This window comes from Saimiri boliviensis, chromosome 1 (genome assembly GCF_048565385.1).
Source record: "Saimiri boliviensis isolate mSaiBol1 chromosome 1, mSaiBol1.pri, whole genome shotgun sequence".
Classification (NCBI taxonomy): Eukaryota; Metazoa; Chordata; class Mammalia; order Primates; family Cebidae; genus Saimiri; species Saimiri boliviensis.
Genome location: NC_133449.1, coordinates 246,446,377 through 246,472,649, shown reverse-complemented (window position 1 = coordinate 246,472,649; position 26,273 = coordinate 246,446,377). Strand labels below are relative to the sequence as shown.

General features: G+C 36.6%; 1 protein-coding gene across 15 annotated transcripts in view; it reads left to right on the top strand.

The window, feature by feature from the left end:
• NDUFAF2 (NADH:ubiquinone oxidoreductase complex assembly factor 2) overlaps positions 1 to 26,273 on the top strand; it is a 205,753-nt gene that overhangs the window by 159,213 nt on the left and 20,267 nt on the right. Inside the window, exon 4 of one of the 15 annotated variants that reach the window (XM_074385687.1) lies at positions 17,879 to 26,268. The exons of 12 other annotated variants lie outside the window; for them this stretch is intronic. In XM_074385687.1, the coding sequence (XP_074241788.1) occupies positions 17,879 to 18,088 (210 nt within the window). In that variant the 3' untranslated portion in view covers positions 18,089 to 26,268. Of the gene's footprint in view, positions 1 to 17,878; positions 26,269 to 26,273 lie in introns of those variants that run through there. 2 more of the 15 variants (XM_074385684.1, XM_074385703.1) reach the window with 2 other exon arrangements.

Here is a 26,273-nt window from a genome sequence, read left to right as displayed (position 1 = left end):
GTCTCCAGATTTTTTTTATTGCATTTTAGGTTTTGGGGTACATGTGAAGAACACGCAAGATTGTTGCATAGGTACACACGTAGCAGTGTGATTTGCTGCCTTCTTCCCAGCCTAACTTTCTAGCTTTGCCTCTTTAGGCTTGTTTTGTCTACCCTACTCCAAGGAACTCCCTGCTGTTTCTTTCTCTTGTGTGATTGCTCTAACTAGGACTTCCAATATCATATTGAGTAACAATAGTAAAAATGGGCATTCTTGTCATGTTTTAGATCTTAGAAGAAAGGCTTTCAGTATTTATTCAGTATGGTTAGGCTTTGTGTCCCCACACAAATCTTATCTTGAATTGTAATTATGAGGTGTTTAGGATAAGACCTAGTAGGAAGTAATTGGATTATGGACGTTGTTTTCCCCATGCTGTTCTTGTGATAGATAATAAATTCTTAGGAGATCTAATGGTTTTATAAGTGGTAAATTTTTCTGTGCTCACACACACTCTTTCTCACCTGCCACCATGTAAGACATGCCTCTTCCCCTTGTGCCATGATTGTAAGTTTTCTGAGGCATCCCATGCCATGCTTGGGAAGTCAATTAAGCTTCTTCTTCTTTTTTTTTTTTTTTTATTACACAGTCTCAAGTATGTCTTCAAAGCAGTGTGAAATGGACTAATACAAGTATGATACTAGCTGTGGCTCTGTTGTATATGGTTTTATTGTGGCGAGGTATGTTCCTTCTATACCCAGTGTGTTAAAGGTTTTTATCATGAAAGGATGTCAAATTTTCTCAAATGCTTTTCCAGCATCAATTGAATTATCATAGAGTTTTTGTTCATCATACTGCTGATATGATTTGCATATGTTGAACCATCCATGTATCCCTGGGATAAATCCTACTCATAATAAATGATCTTTTTAATATGTTGTTGAATTTGGTTTGCTAGTGTTTTGTGAGGATTTTTGTATCAGTGTTCATCAGGGATATTGGCCTGTAGTTTTCTTGATTTTGATGTGTCTTTGCTTTTGCTATCAGACAAAGGTTTGGTATACTGACCTACTAGATTAAGTTTGGAAGTATTCCCTCCTCTTCTATTTTTTGGAATAGTTTGAGGAAGATTAATACGAGTTCTTCTTAAAACGTGTGGTAAAGTTCAGCAGAGAAGCCATTGGGTCTTGGCTTTTCTTTTCTGGGAGACTTTATTATGTTTTAAACCTCATCACTTCTTACTGGTTTGTTCAGGTTTTGGATTTCTTTGTGTTTCAATCTCAGTAGGTTGTGTGTGTCTAGGAATTTACCCATTTCTTCTAGGTTTTCCAGTGTATTGGCTTATAGTTTCTTGTAGTAACCTTTTTATGATTCTTTGAATTTCTGTGGTGTCAGTTGTAATGTCTCCTTTTTCATGTCTTATTTTCTGTATTCACATCCTCTAACTAGGACTTCCAATATCATATTGAGTAACAATAGTAAAAATGGGCATTCTTGTCATGTTTTAGATCTTAGAAGAAAGGCTTTCAGTATTTATTCAGTATGGTTAGGCTTTGTGTCCCCACACAAATCTTGCTTAGTGTGGCTAAAGGTTTGTTGATTATGTTTATCTTTTTTTTAAAAAAACAACTTTTCATTTTGTTGGTCTTTTGTATTGTTTTCTTCAAATTTCATTTGTTTCTGCTTTGATTTTTTTTTTAATTTCTTTTCTTCTACTAATTTTGGGATTGGTTTCCTCTTGCTTTTGTAATTCTTTAACATTCATCGTTAGGTTGTTTGTTTGAAATTTTTCTATTTTTATGGTGTAAGCTCTTATAGCTATACATTTTTCTCTTTATACTGCTTTCTCTGTATCTTATAGGTTTTAGTATATTGTGTTCCCATTTTCATTTGTTTCAAGAAGTTTTTTAATTTCCTATTTAAATTCTTCATTGACCCACTTGTCATTCAAGGAGCATGATAATTTCCAAGTGTTTGTGAAGTCTCCAAAATTCCTCTGGTTATTGATTTCTAGTTTTATTCCATTGTGGTCAGAGAAAATACTCAAGATGATTTCAACTGTTTTGAAATTTTTAAGAGTTGTTTTGTGGCCTAACATATAGTCTGTCCTTGAAAATGATCCATGTGCTAAGGAGAAGAATGTGCATTCTGCAGCTGTTTGATGAAATGTTCTGTAAATATCTATTACGTACATTTGGTCACTAGTGCAGATTAAATCCAGTGTTTCTTAGTTGATTTTCTGTCTGGATGTTGTTTCTAGTACTTAAAGTGGATGTTGAGGTCTCCAGTTCTTTCCTTCTTCCCTCCTTCCCTCCCTCATTCCCTCCCTCCCTCCCTTCTTTCCTTCCTTTCTTCTTTCTTTCTTTCCTTTGAGATGGTGTCTCACTCTGTCACCCAGGCTAGAGTGCAGTGGCATGATCTTGGCTCACTGCAACATCTACTTCCTAGGCTCAAGCGATCCTCCCACCTCAGCCCCCCAAGTAGCTGGGACCACAGGTGCACGCCACTACACACAGCTCGTTTTTTTGTGTTTTTTAGTAGAGACAGCGTTTCTCCATGTTGCCCAGGCTGGTCTTGAATTCCTGAGCTCAAGAGATATGCCTCCCAAAGACCTGGGATTATAGGCATGAGCCATGGCTCCTGTCCTCCAGTTAATTTGTATTGGGGTCTGTCCCCTTAGCTCTAATAATATTTACATTATATATGTGAGTACTCCAGAGTTGGGTGGATATACATTTATATTCTTATATCTTCTTGCTCAATTGATCTCTGTATCATTATATAATGACCTTCTTTATCTCTCTTTTTTTTTTTTTTTTTTTTTTTGAGACAGAGTCTTGCTCTATCACCAGGCTGGAGCGTTGTGGCGCGATCTTGGCTCACTGCAACCTCTGACTCCATGGTTCAAGTTATTCTGCTGTCTCAGCCTCCTGAATAGCTGGGATTACAGGCATATGCCACCACACCCAGCTAATTTTTGTATTTTTAGTAGAGACAGGGTTTCACCATGTCAGCCAAGATGGTCTCGATCTCCTGCCTCGACCATGATCCACCTGCCTTGGCCTCCCAAAGTTCTGGGATTACAGGCGTGAGCCACTGCATGGGATACTTTATCTCTTTTTATAGTTTTTTGTCTCAAAATCTGCTCCTGCCCTTTTTTGATTTTCATTTGCATAGAATATCTTTTACCATCCTTTTATTTTCAGTCTATATGAGTCTTTATAGGTGGTGTGTTTCCTCTAGACAGTAGATTGTTGAGTCTTGTTTTTTAGTTTATTCAGCTAATTTGTCTTTTAATTGGAAAATGTATGCTATTTACATTCAGTGTTTTGTTGGTAAAGAGTTACTCTTGACATTTCATTACTTGTTTCCTGGTTTTGTGGTTTTCTCTTTCTTCTTTCCTTCCATCCTGTCGCCCTTTTAGTGAAGGGGATTTTGTGTGGTGATTATGTTTTAATTTATTCTTTTTTATTTTTTTGTATATCTGTTGTATGTTTTTAGACTGGAAGCTACCATTAGCCTTGCAGATACTATCTTATAACCCATTATTGTAAACTGCTGACAACTTAACACTGATTGCATAAACAAACAAACAAGGGAAAAGAAAACTAATAAAATCTGTACCTTCAACTTTGTCCCCTCTGCTTTTTAAGTTCTGTTGTTTCCATTTATATCTTACTCTACTGTCTCAAAGATTGTTGTAGCTACTATTTTTGATCAGTTCATCTTTTAATATTTCCACTCATCATATGAGTAGTTTACACACATTACAGCACAATTATAGTTTTCTAATTTTCTGTATTTTTCTGTTTATTTACCATTACCAGTGAGTTTTTTGCCTTCAGATGATTTCTTGTTGCTTATTAGCATCCTTTTCTTTCTGATTGAAGAATTCCCTTTAACATTTTTTGTAGGAGAGGTCTGGTGTTGAAATTTCTTAGCTTTGTTTATGTTGGAAAGTCTTTATTTCTCTTTCATGTTTGAAAGCTAGTTTCACTGGGTATGCTATTCTAGGATGATATGATTTGGCTATGTCCCCACCCAAATCTCATCTTGCATTGTAGTTCCCATTATCTCCATGTGTTGTGGGAGGGATCCAGTAGGTGATCATTGAATCATGAGGGTGGTTACCTCCATGCTGATCTCATGATAGTGAGTTCTCACGAGATCTGATAGTTTTATAAGGGGCTTTCCCCCTTTTGCTTGGCACTTCTTTTTCCTGCCATCATGTGAAGAAGGACAGTTTGCTTTCCCTTCCGGCATGATTGTAAGTTTTCTGAGGCCTCCCTAGCCATGCTGAACTGTGAGTCAATTAAATATCTTTCCTTTATAAATTGCCAATTCTCAGGTATGTCTTTATTAGCAGCATGGGAACAACTAACACATAGGATAAAAGTTTGTTTTTTTTTTCCATTCAGTACTTTAAATATGTCATGCTACTCTCTCTTGGCCTGTAAGATATTGACTGAAAAGTCTGTTGTCAAGTGTGTTGGAACTCCCTTGTATGTTATTTCTTTCTTGACCTTTGGGAGTTTGATTAATAAATGTCTTGAGGTAGTCTTATTTGGGTTAAATCTGCCTGGTGTTCTATAACCTTTTTATACTTGAATATTGATATCTTTCTTCGGGTTTGGGAAGTTCCCTGTTATTTTCCTTTAAATCAACTTTCCTCCCGTATCTTTCTACGTCCTATTTGAGACCAGCAACTCTTAGATTTGTCCTTGTGAGGCTATTTTCTATATCATGTAGGCATGCTTCCTTGTTTTTTATTCTATTGTCTTTTGTCTTTTCTGACTGTATATTTTCAAATAACTTGTCTTTAAGCTCACTAATTCTTTCTTCTTCTTACCGTTTCTACTGTTAAGAGACTCTGATGCATTCTGCAGTAGGTCAGTTGCATTTTTCAACTCTAAAATTTCTGTTTCTTTTTAATTTTTTTAATGTCTTTGTTAAACTTACCTGATAGAATAGTGAATTTCTTCCCTGTGTTATCTTTAATTTCATTGAGCTTTTTCAAAATAGCTATTTTGAATTATCTGTCTGAAAGGTCACATATCTCTGTCTCTCCAGGATTCTTCACTTGTGCTTTATTTAGTTCCTTTGGTGAAGTTTTATTTTCCTGGATGGTCTTCATGCTAGTGGATGTTCATCAGGTCTGGGTATTGAAGAGTTTGGTATTTATTGTAATCTTCACAGTCTAGGCTTGTTTGTACCTGTCCTTCCTGGGAAGGTTTTCCAAGTATTTGAAAGGACTTGGATGTTGTAATCCAAGTTTTTAGTCACTGTATCTGTATCTGCATGGTGGGAGGGGGGCAATCTTAGTAATGCTGTGGTTCTTGCAGACTTGTAGAAGTATTGTCTTGGATAAGATCTGGACGAATTCTCTGGATTACTGAACAAAGACTCTTGTTGCCTTCCCTTACTTTCTCTCAAACAGTCTCTCCTTCTGTGCTACCACCAATGATGTTCACTCAAGGCCCTAGGGCTCCACAGTCAGCAGGTGATGAAGCCAGGCAGGCTTGTGTCCTATTCTTCAGGGAGGTGAGTTCCTTAGTTCCAGGTGGGTCTAGAGATGCCAAGCAGTAGCCAGGGCCTGGAGTCGAGAACCTTAGGAATCTACCTGATGCTCTGTTCTCCTGTGGCTGAACTGGCATTGGAGCCAGAAGAGAAAGTTTTTCCCACTCTTTTCTCCCTTTTCCAAAAGCTTAGGAGTCTCTCTCCATGGCCACCACCACCCTAGGCTCATGGCGAGTGCTGCCTGGCTACTGCTGATGTTCGTTTAAGGCCCAAGAAAGCTTTTCTGTCAGTTTGTGGTAGATGCTGCCTGGCCTAGAACTCTCCCTTCAGGGCAGTGGGCTTTCTTCTGGCCCAAGGCGGGTCCAGAATTATTGTCCAAGAGCCAAGGCTTGGAATCAAGGACCCCAGGAGACTGCATGGTGCTCTACTTGACTGTGGCTCAACTGCTGTCTAAGCTGATTTTTTATTCTTATGAAGGTGCTTTTTTTTTTTTCTTTTTCAGTGCTATATTTTTCCCTTTCTTTTTATTTATTTATTTTATTTATTTTTTTATTGTACTTTAGGTTCTGGGGTACATGTGCAGATCGTGCAGGATTGTTGCATAAGTACTTACATGGCAAGGTGGTTTGCTGCCTCCATCCTCCGTCACCTATGTCTGGCATTTCTCTCCATGTTATTCCTCCCCAACCTCCCCACCCCCCACTGTCCCTCCCTAGCCTCCCCACAACAGACCCCAGTGTGCAATGCTCCTCTCCTTGTGTCCATGTGTTCTCATTGTTCAACACCCATCTATGAGTGAGAGCATGTGGTGTTTGATTTTCTGTTCTTGTGTCAGTTTGCTGAGAATGATGGTTTCCAGATTCATCCATGTCCCTACAAAGTTTGTGTGAATAGTTTTTCAATTTGGTGTTCCTGCCATGAGGATGATTGATGGAGGCTTCTATTCAGACCTCTTGCTGTTGTCCTCATATAGTGTTCTTAATCTAACCAGAAGGGAAAAAACTGGAAAGAAGCAACCAGAAATCCTAAATTGGGAAACATTTCATAAAACACCAGGCTTGTCATATAGGTGACATGAATGACTAAGAAGGACTGATACATGACAATTAAATGTAACATGTTATCCTAGATTGAAGAAAAAACTTTGCTATAAGGAAAAGTATTGAGGTAACTGGTGAAGCTTGAACATGAACCTTATCAAATAATAACATTATACCAATGTTAAATCTCCTGGAAAAAAAAAGGAAAGGATGCTGTTATAGTCCCTTTGTGATATCATATTACTAGACAACTACCGCTTCTCTATCTAGTTCAAAACTAGAAGTTTACTCATGGGAAAGAGAAAATAGTCCAGACTTTGTAGCATGGCTTTCCTGACTAATTAGAGAGAAGATACTCCATTCTGAAAAATAGAGGAACTAAGTAAACATGTACATACTAAAAATGAGACCTCTAGATCTTTTTCCCTACTGAGTTTCCAGAATGAAGACAAACAAGTCTTTATACTCCAGGCAGGGTATTAGAAGATTCATCTCTGGAAACTCTGACTAACCAAGAAGAAGGACCTGAAGCTACAATTAGATTACAGTGAAACTGAGTTTACAACAAGCCTCACCTATAGCATCAGAGTTTCCAACTAAATTTACCTAGGAACACTGAAATGAAAAAGAGACCCATACAAATAAACAAGTAGAGTAAAACACTTGGATAAAAAAAAACTACTTAAAAACTTAAAATGACTACTATCCTCAGTGATTCAAAAAGATATTGCAGTCATGAAATGAGAACTTAAATAAAAGAAAATTTAACAAAAAGGAGTACTTGGAAAAATAAAAATATAATAGAAATGAAATATTTAACTGAAGGGTTAGAACCTTCTATTGAAGCAATTTCCTGTGATATAGGGCAGAAAGAAACAGAAAATGTAAAGAAAAATTAGAGGACTAGTAATACTAGAAGGTAGATGACAGTGAAGTAACAATGCTTTCAACATTTTGACAGGTGGTAAGTTCTATCCCAGAATTCTATACCCAGTTATGTGATTTAAGCCTGAAGATAGGCTAAACACAGTTTTGGACATGCAAAGTCTCATAGAATTATCTCCTACAAACCCTTTCTCACAAAGCGACTAAAGGACTAAACAAAGGAAAAGAGAGAGATGAGATTTAAGAAATAAAACTATAGCATTGGCAAAGGATACTAGAGTATGAAAGGCAGCCAGTCCAGGTGGAGTGAATGGAGAGATTTTTTTTCCAAAAACATGAAATACATAGAGTACCTGACACATCAGAACATAACAAATGGGGCTGAATTATGGATAAATACATGGGAAATAAATAAAATTCATTTATTCCAGAAAAGAACTTGGGAAGGAAAAGGAAAAATAACTCACTTGTTGACAGTCTTTACTCATAATATGTGGATCTACAACTATATTAGGGCATTAGGGAACACAGAGAATAAGGTAAACCTTTATTTTCAAAAATGAGAAGTTAATATATAGTGCTTAAAACTGAAAAAATAAGAAGTGACAGTTTTTAAATGTTAGTTAGCTATTATGAAGTGGTTAAGTGCACAGCCTACTTTGTAACTGTCAGACACTTTTATGGCTCCTTGATTTGACCTATGCTATGACCACAAACATCAGCTTAAAGAATATAAATTATTTACCTGGGAGAAGAGGCGGTTATGAGGTCTGCTGCAGCAGTCTTAAAAGTACCTGCCCAGCATCTCTGCACAGGACAATGGAACTCCCAGCACAGCACTTGAGCTCCTATAAGGGACAGACTGTCTCCTCAAGCAGCTCCCTGAACCCTGTATATCCAAAGAGACACCTGATAAAGCAGAGCTCGGGCCGACATCTGGCAGGTACCATTCTGGGACGAAGGTAACAGAAGAAGAAAACAGCAGCAACCCTTACTATTCTGCAGCCCCCTTGGGTGATCCCCAGGCAAGCAGGGTCTGGAGCGGACCTCCAGCAGTCCTGCAGCAGAGGGGCCTGACTGTTAGAAGGAAAACTAAGAAAGAGAAAGAAGTAACTTCATCATCAACAAAAAGGATGTCCACATTTAAAGGAGTGTCTAGAGGGAAATTTATAGCAATAAGTGCCCATATGAGAAGCAAAGAAAGATCTAAAATCAATGCTTTATTGCCAAAATTGAAAGAGCTAAAGGAGCAAGATCAAAAACTTAAAAGCGAGCAGAAGACAAGAAATAACTAAGATTAGAGTAGAACCAAAGGAGATAGAGACATAAAAAACCCTTCAAAAAATCAGTATATCCAGGAGCTGGCTTTTTGAAAAGATCAACAAAATAGACTGCTAGCCAGATTAATAAAAAAGAAAAGAGAGAAGAATCAAATAGATGCAATAAAAAAAGATAAAGGGGATATCACCACTGATTCCACAGAAATACAAACTACAATAAGAGATTACTGCAAACAACTCCATGCACATAAACCACTAAACCTGGAAGAAATGGATAAATTCCTGGACGCTTGCACCTTCCAGAGCTTAAACCAGGAAGAAGTTGAAACCTTGAATAGACCAATAACAATGGCTGAAGTTGAGGCAGCAATTAATAGCCTACCAACCAAAAAAGGCCCAGATCTAGACGGGTTCACAGCTGAATTCTACCCTACGTACAAAGAGGAGCTGGTACCATTCCTTCTGAAGCAATTCCAAACAAATACAAAAAGAGGGAATCCTTCTTCCCAAATGATTTTATGAGACTGACATCATCCTGATACCAAAACCCAGCAGAGACTCAACAAAAAAAGAAAACTTCAGGCCAGCATCCATGGTGAACATAGATACAGAAATCTTCAATAAAATACTGGCAAACTGATTGCAATAGCACATCAGAAAGCTTATCCATCACAATCAAGTAGGCTTCATTCCAGAGATGCAAGGCTGGTTCAATGTATGCAAGTCTATAGACATAATCCACCACATAAAGAGAACCAAAAACAAAAACCACATGATTATCTCAGTAGATTCAGAGAGGGCCTTCAACAAAATTCAACAGCACTTTATGCTAAAAACTCTCAATAAACTAGGTATTGAAAGAACATATCTCAAAACAATAGAAGCTATTTATGACAAACCTATAGCCAGTATCATACTGAATGGGCAAAAACTGGAAGCATTCCCTTTGAAATCAGGCACTAGACAAGGATGCCCTCTCTCACGACTCCTATTCAATATAGTATTGGAAGTTCTAGCCAGAGCAATTAGGCAAACAAACAAAAATACAGGATATTCAACTAGGAAAAGAGGAAGTCAAATTGTCTCTATTTGCAGATGACATGATTGTGTATTTAGAAGACCCTATCATCTCAGCCCAAAATCTCCCTAAACTGATAAGCAACTTCAGCAAAGTCTCAGGATACAAAATCAATGTGCAGAAATCACAAGCATTCCTATACACCAATAACAGACCAACAGAGAGCCAAATCATGAGCAAACTCCCATTCATAATTGCTATAAAGAGAATAAAATACCTAGGAATACAACTAACAAAGGATGTAAAGGACCTCTTCAAGGAGAAATACAAACCACTGCTGAAGGAAATAAGAGACGACACAAACAGATGGAGAAACATTCCATGTTCATGGTTAGGAAGAATCAATATCATGAAAATGGCCGTACTGCCCAAAGTAATTTATAGATTCAGCACTATCCCCATCAAGCTACCAATGACCTTCTTCACAGAACTGGAAAAAACCAACGTAAACTTCATATGGAACCAAAAGAGAGCCTGCATAGCCAAGACAATCCCAAGAAAAAAGAAAAAAGCCGGAGGCATCACGCTACCTGATTTCAAACTATGCTACAGGGCTACAGTAATCAAAACAGTATGGTACTGCTACCAAAACAGAGATATAGACCAATGGAACAGAACAGAGGCCCTGGAGGCAACGCCACACATCTACAACCATCTGATCTTTGACAAACCTGACAAAAAAAAGCAATGGGGAAAGGATTCCCTGTTTAATAAATGGTGTTGGGAAAACTGGCTAGTAGTGTGTAGAAAGCAGAAACTGAACCCCTTCCTGACACCTTACACTAAAATTAACTCCAGATGGATTAAAGACTTAAACATAAGACCTAACATCATAAAAACCCTAGAAGAAAACCTAGGCAAAACCATTTAGGACATAGGCATAAGCAAGGACTTCATGACTAAAACATTAAAAGCATTGGCAATAGAAGCCAAAATAGACAAATGGGACCTAATTAAACTCCAGAGCCTATGTACAGCAAAAGAAACAATTGTTAGAGTGAACCGGCAACCAACAGAATAGGAAAAAATTTTTGCAATCTACCCATCTGACAAAGGGCTAATATCCAGCATCTACAAAGAACTAAAACAGATTTACAAGAAAAAAATAAACCCATCCAAAAGTGGGCAAAGGATATGAACAGACACTTTTCAAAAGAAGACATATATGAGGCCAACAAACATATGAAAAAATGCTCATTATCAGTGATTATTAGAGAAATGCAAATCAAAACCACATTGAGATACCATCTCATGCCAGTTAGAATGGCGATTATTAAAAAATCTGGAGACAGCAGATGCTGGAGAGGATGTGGGGAAATTGAAACACTTTTACACTGTTGGTGGGAGTGTAAACTAATTCAACCATTGTCGAAGACAGTGTGGTGCTTCCTCAAGGACCTAGAAATAGAAATTCCATTTGACCCAGCAATCCCATTACTGGGTATCTACCAAAAGGATTATAAATCATTATATTATGAAAATACATGCACACGTATGTTCATAGCAGCACTGTTTATGTTAGCAAAAACCTGATACTAACCCAAATGCCCACTGATGATAGACTGGACAAGGAAAATGTGGCACATATACGTCATGGAATACTATGCAGCCCTAAAAAATGATTAGTTTGTGTTCTTTGTAGGGACATGTGTGAATCTGGAAACCATCATTCTCAGCAAACTGACACAAGAACAGAAAATCAAACACCTCATGTTCTCACTCATAGGCGGGTGATGAACAATGAGAACACATGGACACAGGGAGGGGAGCATCACATACTGGGGTCTGTTGAGGGGGCCGTTGAGGAACAGCGGCGGGGTGGGGAAGTCTGGGAGGGATAATATGGGGAGAAATGCCAGATGTAGGTGACAGGGGGATGGTGGCAGCAAACCACATAGCCATGTGTGTACCTATGCAACAATCCTGTATGATCTGCACATGTACCCCAGAACCTAAAGTACAATTTAAAAAAAGAATATAAAGTATTGCTTTTGAGAAGAGGGAATTATTATTTGTCATAACAAGCCTTTTAAAATGAAATGGCCCTGCAATACAAAGAAACATAATTTTTTTTAGAGACAGGGTTTTGCTCTGTTGCCCAGGCTGTTGGGCAGTAGCACTGTCATAGCTTACTGCAGTGTTGAATTCCTGGGCCCAAGTGTTCCTCCCACTTCAGCCTACCAAGTAGCTGGGGCTACAGGTGCACAGTACCATACCTGGCTAACTTTTTTGGTTTTCTGTAGTGATAGGGTTTCACTAAGTTGCCTAGGCTTACCTGAAAATGTTGGCCTCATGTGATCTTCCCACTTTAGCCTCCCAAAATACTGGGATTATAGGCATGAGCCAATGTGCCTAGCCCAATGCATATGATCGATTTTTTTTTTTAAAGAATGTTAAAAAACACATATACGATGATATAGATGAGCAGTTGAATTTTTTTTTTTCAGCCAAGTATCAGATAGTAAATATTTTAGGCTTTACGTATTTACAGAAATGGTTGGCAGGTGGGTCCTAGTTTGTCAACCCTGGCAATGATCAATGGTTTTCAAATTGGCTATACCACTGGATACACAAAGACTTTTGATGGGATATACAAGTATGAATAGCTTTTTAAAAATTACTTTCCTCATTCTCTCTTTCCATATGGAGTCCTTCCTAAAAACTTTCTGCCCAAGAACTCTTTCCAGTCTGCCAGTTCCCCTTTCTCACTTTTTTCAAAATCATCTGTCTCCCACTTTTCAAAAGTAAAGCTTACCCCTTGTCCATACTAAATCTTACTGTGGTGTCTTGCCTTGCAGTTTAAAAATCTCCAGGGTACCACACAAAGACAATCAGAGAGTGAATCTCTCTTGAGGGATAGTCCCTTGAGAGCAAAGTAAAGGAAGCATCAGTAAAAATTAGTGAAGGGGTAACATTATTTCATCTAGGCAACAAACTCATGGCCAGTCTCTATGCCTTATATTATAGTTTCTCTCTCTACCTACCTAGCTAGCTATCTATTTATCTGTCTTAAAATTAAAATTCGCAAGTGAGAAAGTTGTCATGGGGATGCATAATAACACATTTATTTGAATTTTAAAATTAAGTCAGACTTTTTTTGACAGATAGTAAGTCAGATTTGGCTGGTTGAGTTTGACAATGAGGACTAGCCTTGCCAATTAAGTTATATGGTTATAGTCTCTGTGTATTGAATAAGCTGAACTCTAGCTCCAAGGCTTTGACAAAAACATACTTAAAGTATTCATTCAATATATAATAAGCTAGAAAATGCATCCTTTGTCATTACTTGTCAACTGAAATGTGCAAGATGGTGCATAGTTTTTCAAAAGTCTTAGAAGATAAAGTGTGCAAAAAATGGAGAAAAAACACTGCCACTATTTATGGATATATAAAGATGTTGTAAAAGTATTAAAACATTCACAAAAATGATACATGAGAAACAGGGTAGTTATCTCTGTGGAAGGAAACTGTTGGGGTTCAGAGTCATAGAGGGCTTTAGTCGTGTCTATAGTGTTTTATTGATTAAATTGGATGGTGGGTTATAGGTGTATGTTATTACTTATGTTTATTTAATAAAATAAAAAATGAATATTTTAAAAGATGCAATGAAACCTTGTAATTATATATTTTTAAAGAACATATTGGGTCCATGATAGAAAAACAAGTTACTCCAAATAAACTGAAAAATGGAATACTTGAAATTCGAAAATACCAAAGGTACTTGAAGAACTGTCATAGTAATGTGCATAAAAAACAAATCAGCTGTAATCCCAGCACTTTAGGAGGCTGAGGCAGGTGAATCACCTGAGGTTGCGAGTTCGAGACCAGCCTGACCAACATGGAGAAACCCCATCTCTACTAAAAATACACAGTTAGCCAGGTGTGGTGGCTCATGCCTGTAGTCACAGCTACTCGTGAGGCTGAGGCAGGAAAATTGCTTGAACCTGGGAGGTGAAGGTTGCAGTGAGCCGAGATCACACCATTGCACTCCAGCCTGGGCAACAAGAGTGAAACTCCATCTCAAAAAAAAATCAGTGTGGTTTAGTTCTTGAAAGTCCTTTTAAAAGCCTTAATGCTTTTATATTTATATGATTACAGTTACTTATCATCAGACATCTGGTATATGCTCAAGAGCTAACATAATTTCTTTGCATGTAGACTTGTTTTGTACATACAAACTTGTCCTGGACACTACACTAGACATAACATTGTTAATTTATATTTAGATTCTGTTTTTAGTATTTTCTTTTTGTATGAAAATTACTTGGATATTTTACATTTTCAGGGAAAGTACATTCATGTAGTATTTGCAGAAATTTGATCTTACTGCAAATTTACACTGAAGCACTATGTTTTCAATAATAAAGTTATTCTGGGATTTTTGTCTGCCTAAACTAGAAAGGATATATCCTGAGTTTGACCAACGTCCCTTTTTTTATTTACCTACTAGCATTTCTACCTCCCCAAAGGAAGATACATAGTTGAATGGGTTAACTACCATCCACAATGGAAGGTCCCTGTTGGGCAGTTTTATGCCAGTCGTTTGACCTACCTCAGGCCTAACCATTTGTTTTTGCCTTTCATCAGGCAAAAAGGTATTGCTGTCTACACTCACAGGTGCCTGAGGCCTGCAATGCACACCAGCAAGTGTAACTATTGAGCACTTTGGGGACTTTCTGGCTTGCAAATACTATGACCTTACTTGGTTTATTTTCCTTTATTTTATTAAAAAATCAATATAACAGGACATTTAAAAATTTTTTAAATACAAGTAATAGATTACCTGAAATCCTGTGTCTGGCTGCGCAACTCTTCATTTTAGCAAGTTAATTTGCCTGTGCATACATTGGTGCATAATTGTAATTATGGTAAACTTACTCTTTCGTGTTCTGCTATTTTCACTTAATTACCGTAATAAATGAAGAAAAACAATCCCTTGAAACACAGTAACAAAATACATGGAGATACCATTTCTCTATGTACCTTCTTTGGTAGTGACCTCTACCTCTGTGAAAACTAAGAGAATATAAAATTTATCATGCTTCTTTAGCAAAATGTGGTCAGCAGTTTGACCCAGCAATCTCATTACTGGGTATATATCCAAAAGATTATAAATCATTCTGTTATAAAGACACACGCACACGTATGTTTATTGCAGCAGTATTCACAATAGCAAAGATTTGGAACCAACCCAAATGCCCATCAATGATAGACTGGATAAAGAAAATGTGGCACATATACACCATGGAATACTATGCAGCCATAGAAAAGGATAAGTTAATGTCTTTTGCTGAGACATGGATGAAGCTAGAAACCATCGTTCTCAGCAAACTGACACAAAAACGGAAAACCAAACACCACATGTTCTCATTCATAAGTGGGATTTGAACAATGAGAAAGCGTGGACTTAGGGAGGGGAACATCACACACTGGGGCCTGTCGGCAGGTGGGGAGCTGTGGGAAGGAGAGCATTAGGAGAAATTCCTAATGGAGATGATGGGCAATGGATGCAGCAAACCACCACGACATGTGTGTAACTGTGTAACAAACCTGCACGTTCTGCATGTGTACCCCAGAACTTAAAGTATAATAAATTTAAAAAAAGAAAAGAAAAATGTGGTAAGCAGTGAACATGAATCATTTGAATGTTTTGAGCGCCTCAGAATATGTACTATTAACCAGTAAGCTATTCTGCCTCTCTAATTGTAGATGTTTATTTATTAATTGTACAAGAAATGTTTATGATAGTTTCTGTTCTAAATCTTTTTTGGTTTGAAAACATTGATTTTAGGCAGGTCTTCCTAAGAAATAGTATCTCCAATTTCAAGGATCTCATCTTTCTCAGTCTAAAAGGACTGTTTCTTAGATACTCCTATACAAGGCTGAGGTCTGAGTTTGAGCTTTGATTATTCTTAGCACAATTTTTCCTCTATTTTGACCTTTATCTGACTTTTAAAGGGCAAAATATAAAAGGTTTTTAAAATAAGTTTACGTATATAAATAAGGTACTATTTTGAATTATTTTTAGATATACTTATGCTCAGGCTCTTTTAAGAGTCATCAAAACTTACTAGGTGCATGTTACAAGCATACAGAATTAGTTCTGAATAGCTAAGCTTCTGAGTCATATCACTAGTCACTAAGACAAGTCTCATTTAAGTTTTAAAACTGGATTTAGATCCAGAGTGAAAAAAGCTTAAAGGAGTTAAAGTGAGATTAGGTGGGTTATTTTTGTTGTTTTTTTAAATCCATACATTTTTTTCTGTTGTCTACCAAAACAATTTATGTTTTTCCTCTTATTCTCTCCATTCTGAAGAAGTAATGATTTTACTCAATCTAAGTTTTAAATAAATTACTTGCTGATCACTTTTATCAGATATAATTAGATATTTTTTAACGAGACAAATAATGGTGTATAAGAAAATTGTGTTGATTACATTGATGATAACCCCTATAGGATATTAAGCCACAGTTGATTGCCTCTGATCTTATATCCTTAGGCTTGCCTGATTTTGTTATCAAATATTTATCACGATGGTGATAAAATACTATACCCATATGCTATTCCTATAGTGGTAAGGAATTAGACATTTTATATAGTTTTTTTATATACACGTTTATCATATTTCTTGTGTTCAAATGTATGCAATTTTCTTCTCAAATATTATATCCTGGTGTCACTGCGATGCATTTATTTACCAGTATTCTAAAACATCAGTAAATAAATGTATCATGTAGAGCAGAGTTTTTCAACGTGTGTAATACATTTGTGGGCTGTGAAATTAAATTGATGGGTTACAGCATGTTTTTCTTTTTAATGAGCTAGAAAAACATGCAATAGAAAATATCAGTGTACAAAAGCATACTAGGAGTACTTACTGCTTTCTGAAACTCTTGTTGTAGATACACTTGCATGTATGTTTTCTTTACAAAGTTGTGGTATAAAATCTGTTTCTTACTGTGTGGGTTAATTTTGGGTCAACTTGACTAGACTGTGGTACCCAAATATTTGGTGAAATACTAGCCTAGATTTTGCTGTGAAACTATTTTTTAGGTGAGATTAATACTTAAATCAGTAGACTTTGAGTAAAGTAGCTTACTTCTATTATATGAGTAGGCCTCATCCAATCACTTGAGGACCTTAAGGGAAAAAAACATGGACATCCTTCTAGGAAGAGGGAATCCTCAAGACTGCTTTCTTTTTTCTTTTTTTGACAGAGTCTTGCTCTGTCACCCAGGCTGGAGTACAGTGGCATGATCTCCGCTCACTGCAACCTCTGCCTCCCAGGTTCAAGCAATTCCCATGCCTCAGCCTCCCAAAAAGCTGGGATTACAGGCATGTGCCACCACACCCAGCTAATTTTTGTATTTTAGAAGAGATGGGGTTTCACCATGTTGGCCAGGCTGGTCTTGAACTCCTGGCCTCAAGCAGTCTGCCCACCTTGGCCTCCCCAGATTGCAGGGATTATAGGCATGAGCCACTGCACCAGGTCTGATGACTGCTTTCTGACTTCAAGCTGCACTGCCAACTCTTTCCTGAGTCTCCAGCCTGCCAGCCTACCCTGCAAATTTAAGCTTGGACTTGACTGTCTCCATAATCATGAGAGCCAGTTCCTTACAGTCACTCTCTGTTTCTCTGGAAAACCTTGACTAATGCACTCACTAAAGGTCATAGTCTAAAAAGTTTGAAAAATTACTAATAATTAGAGTCATTTTTTAATCTAACAAAGTAGTATCGCATAACTCAAAATAAGCATTTAATAAATGATAGCTGCCATTATTTTACTATCACTTGTACCTGTTATTTAAAGTCCACAAGAATCCTGATTTGATGTGAAGTTATACAGAAATAATTCTGAACTCTACACTCATTTAAACTATCTTTTGAAAAAGATTAATTTATATTGTAAATAATGCTGTGGCATTTTGAAGGTTTGCTTTGCAGAAATTATTGTGAAATTTTCTTCTATGTTTTTGTTCCCCATTTGTATGACCTAAGAGCCATCTTTGTTTTGTTTTCTTATCATAATATTCAGCACAATTTAATATATTTGAATTATTTAGAATGTAAATATTTGTGTTTTTGTTTTTGTTTTTTTGAGGAGTCACTCTATCGCCCAGGCTGGAGTGCAGTGGTTCGATCTCACCTCACTGCAACCTCTACCTCCCACGTTCAAGCAACTTCTCCGGCCTCAGCCTCCCAAGTAGCTGGGTCTACAGGCTCATGTCACCACACTCGGCTAATTGTGTTTTTAGTTGAGACAGGGTTTCACCGTGTTAGCCAGGATGGCCTCAATCTCCTGACCTCATGATCCGCCTGCCTCGGCCTCCCGAAGTGCTGGGATTACAGGCATGAGCCACCGCGCCCAGCCAATATTTGAATTGTTTTAACTACTTTTCCTGTAGTCCAAGATGACTGTAAATTCTCAATCTCAGTGGAAAGAGACAAGCAAATGAAAGTTCTGTGTCAGACACCTCTTGTACCCTACCTCACATCTTTTTGTGTTTTTACTCCAACTTTGCTGCAGCAATCAACTGCTAACAGACGTAACCTCACTGTAGCTCTACAGAGTATATTTTGCTTTCTGCTCTGACACTGTGGCATGGGATGTCTCTGGGAAACCAACTTGGAAGTATGAGAGGGTTAACATACAAGATAACCCTTGATACCTAGTATCAAGGGAATAGAAACTAATGAATAAAAGCTCCTTTCCTGTCCCTTGAACACATAGTTCAGTCATATTCAACATGACTCCTCAGAAGGTCTCAGCAGGGATTGGGTCCAGCTCCTAGAGCAGTGACCAACCTCCGGAACACACCTTTATTTTGGCTTTCCTTCCTTCCCTGTTTCATACTCTTCAGTATCTTGCTCCTCTTCCCTGGGATCACTTGTTAACATAAGCCATGAAAAATTCAAAACTGTTGTCTTTAACAGACATGAATTCAAAATGTAAATAGTACCAAGTACAGTCATTGTCACTTGACAACAGGGATACATTCTGAGAAGTGCATCATTAGGTCATTTCATCATCGTGCAAACATCATAGAGTGTACTTAGGGAAACCTAGAGGTTATAGCATGCTACACACCCTGTCTATATAGTATAGCCCATTACTCCTAGGCTATAAACCTATACAGCATGCTACTGTCCTGAACTGTAGGTAGGCAACTGTAACACAATGTTAAGTATTTGTGTTTCTAACTATATCTAAACAGAAAAGGTACAGTGGGACCACCGTCTTATATGCTATTCATTGTTAACTGAAATGTCATTGCCTAGCACATGACTGTAATTAAATACAAAAGGCCACTTAGTTTGTAACCTTAGTGCACATTGATCCTGCTGGCATAAAATATCTTCCTTGGGATATTACTGAAGTGTGTGTGTGTGTGTGTGTGTGTAGCCAAAATTCTGTGGTATCATTTAGTACTTGCCCAGGTACTTAACACACCCTAAGGTTAATTTTTCAGGAACAGCTTGGATTGGTCCACAAGTATACCCGAAGCTTATCTCATGCAAAAGTTCAGAGATTTTTTTTTCGCCAATAAATATTTAATTGAGTAACTGAGTCCTATAGCCTAGCCGAGCTGACACATAAAACTGTCCATCACAGATAATAATTACTTTTTAGTTCATATTTCTTGTTTTAAAAGTCTGTGCGTTTTGAATGCTCAAGAATTTTGAGTCTTCAAATTCCTGGTCAGGAAGGCATGAGTGTAACCCAGTGAACAAAATTCTACTCACAAGAATGTGATCAATATTGGTACTAGCTGTTGGGCCTGGGTACTTTGAATCAGTCTTTTGTTCTGTTTTCTTTTAGTTTTTAGCATGCTTTACAATTTGAAATTTCCTTAAACAAGAAACAACAATTAACACATTAATTGGTGCTTTACTTGTGCCTCTATTTTCCAAGACAATTATATCTTAACTTAGGTAAGATTAATACAACTATTGATAGGAGAAAATTTCGCTAAAGTTCACACTTTTATTAGGAAATGAAAGACTTGCAAATTTACATTTACATGTAAAATGTAAGTACATTATCACGTATTGATAAACGCTGCTAGCTAATTAACTCCTGGAGACCTTATTTTCAAACAAGTTTATTACAATTAGCAATGAAGGTGTCAATTTGAATCTGATTAGTCATTTGATTTAGCCTCTTTCCAGGTTGATGTCTTCTTTATGTGTTTAACCCTTTGTAAACACGTTGTATGAGAATGAATTTTAAAAAGAAGAACATTAAAAATATATCGTATGATCTGACCCTGCTTTTTAAGTATTTTTAAAGTTAAGGGACTCTGTGTATGTAGAAAAAAGACTGGAAGGAAACATAAATACAAAATTATAATGGTTATTTGAGTGGTGAGTTTATTTTCATTTCCTTATTTATTCTTTTTTTGTATTTTATGAATTTGCTACATAAAGGGAACATTTTTGTTTAATCAGAACAATATTTAAGTTTTAAAAAGGAAATTAAGAATGCTAGCTGAATAGTTTCTTCTTCCCAGTAACTGACTGACAGACAGGTGGTGCAAAGGACATGACAAGGAAGAAGCCCATCATAATGGCTACCTCATTTCCATTCAGCAAGTATTTATAAAATGCTGTTGTGCTCTTTTTATCAGGTAATTAATGCTTTTTGTCTTTAACATGATTGTTTATATGAATTCATTTTTACTCTCTACTTTCTTCCACTATTCTTTACATACTTAATTTGTATACCTACTTCTTTGAATGGGTATTGTTTCTAGTTTCTAAAGATTTTTATTCAAACGTCAGATTATAGAAAGATTCCTATTTTGACCTATTACTCTCATGATGGTTCTCAAATTTTATTTTTAATGTTATAATTTATAAATCTTTCATTTTAAAATTTCTTAGTTACTAGTGTTTCTCATCTTTGATCTAGACTGTCTAGTCCTGTGTTATCCAGTACGATATCTACTGTATTGTACATCTAGCTATTACAATTTAATGAAAATTAAAATTAAAAATTCAGTTTCTTGGTCACCTTACCACATTGAAATGTTCAGTAGCCATATAGCTAGTGGCTACTATGTTGCACAGCACAGATTAGAACATTTCCATTCATCACTGTGTTCGATTGGATAGTATTCCTTTAACCTCACAGTAGTTTTTATTCTAAACTTTTCTTTCATTGTACATCAGTTTGTTTTCACACTGTTATAAAGAACTACTGAAACTGGGTAATTTATAAAGAAGAGAGGTTTCATGGACTCACAGTTCTGCATAGCTGGGGAGGCCTCAGGAAACTTACAATTATGGCAGAAGGCAAAGGGGAAATAAGGCACATCTTACATGGCGGCAGGAGAGAGAGAGAGCAAGGAAGGGAGTACTACACTTTTAAACCACCAGATCTTGTGAGAACTCACTCACAATCATGAGAACAGCATGGAAAACCCATCCCCGTGATCCAGTCACCTCCTACCAGATCCCTCCCCTGACACCTGAGGGTTACAATTGGACATGAGATTTGCATGGGTGCACAGTGCAACATTATGTCACACTGTTTCTGTATTTCTTTTTTCTACATTCCTTTTCATACTTTATCAGATTTTTAAATGGAAAATATTAATTTCTACTCTTTTTTGATAAGCAGAATCAGATCTTAAATACCTGGCCACAGTATTAGAAAGTTATAGGTAGACTTTTGTTGATATGGATTTTGAACTGTAACTGTTACCATTTCCTCTCCTAAACTCTTGGGTGCTTTATAGTTTCCATCACTGAATATTGTCAGCTCTTTTCTTTATTCCCTATATTGTTTCATCATGGCAAAAAAAAAACCTTGAAATTGTGGTTCTAATAGCATCTCTAGAAGAATACAGTGGCAGCCTCTGGAAGGGAGAAGTAGGGAACTGGGCATGTGTAAGGTAGAGTGTTACTTTTTATCTCAAAATCTTTTTGCATCGTTCAAATTTCATGCCATGTGCCTATAGTTCTTATTTTAAAAGGAAGTTTTTTTTTCAAATCCACTGGATTCAAGGTTCACATCAATAACTTGGCCTTAATATTTATGTGGTCCCGTAAGTAAATTTAAAATAGAATAAAGTCAATATTTTAAACTGTATATTGACAAGGCAGATGGTTTAATTAATTAAAGAAATAGAAACTACCAGATCTTCAGATCAAAGTAATTAGACTCATTCCCCAAAATGAAAGATAAGCCTGTTGCCAGTTGGATATTAACTATGACAATGTTCTATATTTTAAATTTAGAAATGATTGCTTTTATTTGTTAGGCCAATTCTTCTGATTTTGACTACCTAAATAATCTTGGATAACTTTAGAGCCTGGCTACCATTATAATAAATAGCCTACACAATGTAAAACAGTAGTACAGCTCAGCTCAATGTATCCTGCACTAAGTGTGCCTCAAGTCCTATGCATCCAATCATATTGTTAGCTTAGAAATTTGATTATACAGAAAGAGACATAATACAGTAGTACCAAAGGAAAGATCCATTTGTGAGGGAAGGTGTGGAAGGATCTTCTGCTTAAAATAAGTGTCATAAATCTAGGCATTTGCTTAACTTGATTTCTTTTTTATTTAAAAAAATGTGCTTTTCTTTCATTTGTTCTCAAAGTATTAAAAACATTTGGGTTAAAAATTTATTGCTTTTCATCTTTAATGTATGAAGTTCTTGATATGCAGTAATAAAATTAAATGTTTTCTGATTTGCACAACTGGATATAAGGTGAAATGTTAAAAAGGAAAATAAAGTTTTCGTGACAGGTCCTGTCTTTCAAAGAACTGTTATCTAGCTTTTCTATAATTATCTGTTTTGACAGTGTGTCTTCTTAAAAAAAGGAAAAGTTTTATTTTAGTGAAAACTAATAAGCATAAGGTTTCAGTAATTGTCTCCCTCACAAAGTTAAACTAATTGTATGATGGATGACCACCAAGTTACATGGTAGTTTATTGTAAAAGCATTTCATTACATACGTGTTTGTTGAAAATAACTTCACTAAGATTTTCTGTAGAATGATTTCCACACTTCAATCACCAAATTGATGTTTTTATCAGTAAATTTATATTGCATTATGGTTTAAATGGAATAATTTTTAAAAGTCAATGCGTATTTTCACACTAGAATAATACTTGCTAACAAAGTTTATTTGTATATTGGCAAAATACTTACATGTAATAAGTCCAATGACATTTTCAGGGAAGATTAATATGTTCCATGGATTCACCTAGGAAAACATCACAGTTGCCTCTCCATTTATGAAGGAAAAGTACTTATAAGTAAATACTAATAGTGAAAATAAATGGTATTAGCATGCATTATGCAAATAAAACCCAGCTTTTTGTTCAACCTAGACATGTTTAAAAGACTTTGGAATTCTAATATTACAAATATTCTTGAGAAAATTTTCCTGTTTAAAGCTTTTCTAATTCCTGCCAGAGTTAAAAGATAGCATAAGAGAAAAGAAACATTCTCAGGAATTATTCTAAAAAACATTCATCTAATCTGAGTACTATAGAGCTTTTTATTGCCAGAATGAAAAGGAACCAACCTTGATATCTTTTAAATGAATGGTTTTACCCAGCAAGTGGCAAAACGAACCTTTAGTTTGTATCCTTATTAACAGGTACTGTTCAAGGAACTGACTATCACTGTTGCTCAAGCTTGTACTTAAATACTTAAAACAAATAACACTTTCCCTGAAATAAGTTATTAGTTGATCCCAGAGGATATCAATAGAAACCAGGTTACAAATTTCCCACTTTTGGGGTGTCTGGCATCACTAGACTCTTCTTAAATTTGTTGTGTGGCATGTAATTAATTTTCAAAAGTGAACGGTAGATTTTGAAACTGTCAAAATTCTTGAGAAACAGGGTTTCGATGCACTCTTGGCTACCATGAAAGCAACATTACAGGTTATTGAACCAGAAGAATTTCCTCAAAGAGCTTATATAACTTGCCTGACTCACTTGCCATATTGCAGTGTTCAGTCAAGTCCAGTTCAAGATTTTCTGACAAGTCCGGTTTAGCAGTTCCTGACCTAATGCATTTCTTTGGAGAAGGATTCAGTGAGATTTACCTTCCCTCCCTCTAAATTACTATTTGTAGTGAAGGGTTTGTTAAACTGTCTTTACTATTCATTTGATCTCTTAGAAGGAACATTATTCCAGGGAAAACTAGCAGTAGGCCGCAAAAAGGAAGTCACTAAAATTTATTCAACAAATAACTTGTAAATGCTTATTCTGTGTTAGATATTGGAGATGTAGAGGAGAATCTACAGATGGCCAAGGGAGCTTATGCTCCAGTGAGAAAGGCAGACATGTAACAATACCAAACAGTACCAGAAATGGGACATTATAAATGTGAAAAGAGGTTCAACCTTCTTTAGGCTGAAAACTGAAGGGTAAAAAAGGAACACACATGAGAGAGTAGCATGACACCAAAGCCATCTGCTATGATGAAAAGATTGACAAATTTGACAACGTAAGAAGTTTCTACTTTTTGATAATTAAAATCCTAGACAAAGTTAAAAGAGAAACCAAAGTCAGAGGGGAAAAGTTTTAAAATATAGAACAGACAAAGACTTTTCTTTTTTGTATTGACAAAATTGTGGGGAAACAGGTATTCTCATTCACCGTAGGTACAAGTGTAAGTTGATGTTAACTTTTTTTTTTTTTTGAGACAGAGTCTCACTCTCTTAGTATCCATGTAGCAGTAGAAAGATCATAGCTAACTGTAACCTCAAACTCCTAGGCTCAAGCAGTTCATCCTCTTTAGCCTGGCACAGGCCACCACACTCAGATAATTGGGTTGTTTATTGTTGTTGTTGTTGTTGAATTAGGGTCTCACTTTGTTGCCCAGACTGGATGTTAACTCTTCAGAGAGCAGTTTTCCAAATGTATGAGAAATTTTTAGTGCAGCAATTCCAGTTCTGAGAAGGCATCATAAGAAATGAATGGCAAATGTATGCAAATTTTATACAAGGATGTTGTTTATAGTGTTGTAATACATGAACCATTCTAAACATCTATAGAAGATTGAACAAATAAAGTACAATTGAATACTAGCTACTATGCAGCCACTAAGAAGGATAATGTACACTATGTATTGACACAAAAAAGACGTCTGAACAATATTAAGTGAAAAGCAGTTTATGGAATAGTATTCATACTTTACACTTTATAATTATAAACAATATAAATGAGATACATTATATTTATATTATAAACACATGTATATGCAGGGCAAGTCTATGATGATTACTCTAGACTTTTTAACAATGGATATGAAATTATGAGAGATTTATATTTTCTGTTTTGTAGATTTCTGGTTGTTTAAATTTCTGTATTTTTTTCAAGATGTATTACTTTTGCAGATAAAAGAAAAGTGATTTCCATTTTAAGAAAGAGAAAAGGACATTCTGAATGAGCTTTTAAAAGTTCCGTTTTACCCCTAGGCAAATACATACTCCCACACTATTTCTGGTTTCTTGTTTCTTCACTAAAGCAAAATGGCAGGCTGATTAAATGAGAAGGATATGGTAACACAGCCAGTCACCTATTTACTTACCTTCTATAACTGTGTGATTTGTCTATTTATAGTTTGTTTCTTCCTGCTAGAATCTAAGCCTTATGAGAGCCAGACTATGTTTTGGGCCCTGCCATATCTGTAGGATCTAGAACAGTACCTGGCTCAGAGTAGTCGCTCAGTAATACTGAATGACTGTGTACATGAATAAGTGAAAGAAAGAGGGTGTCAGCCTAGGTCTCTTGGTGGGTTCCTTTACCCTTAATTATACCCCTTCTCCTTTGTTCTTATTTCCCAGTGATCTTTTTGCTGCCCTCTCCAAAAGCCTTTGAGAATTCTCAATTTAATTGTTTCTTCATATTCCTGTCTCCATCACTGCTGGAACATTGCTGAGCCTCTCTTTTTCTCTTGGCACCATACTTAAAGGAAGCCTGGCTCCCGGGCTGCCACTGATACCCACTTGTGCTTACACCTGATTGCCCAACCCTTAGAATTTATTCTACAACCCTAATTAGTAGACTGGCCTTTTCAGTTTCTCTTAGCAGAAGAGATGTTAGTGTGGTTCCTCCCTTTTACCTCTCCCTCCTTCCCACAATGTTATTTCAACTGGTTTCATCAGCTACTACTCTTCTCGGGAATTCTACTCCCTTCTCAGTAGAATTTTGAGTAGTCTCGACTGCCTGTTAGTGCTATTCATATTGTCTAAAGCGGATTTCGTTGTTATTACTGCTGGAATGCTGGTGGTTTATCTGACTTTTGTACTTCTTGTTGGCCACAGAGTCATGTTCTCCAAACCCCTGCTACTGTACTACTTTATACACTAAGGTTATCCTCTTAACCCCACCTTCTCCAATTCCATAAGAAGGGAAATGCTTGGACTGTCTTCGTAGTGGTGGGGTGGGGGTGGGGGAGAGGGCGCAGGCAGAAGTCCTGAATTCCATTTTAACTAAGGATCACTTCCCCATCTGCCTTCCC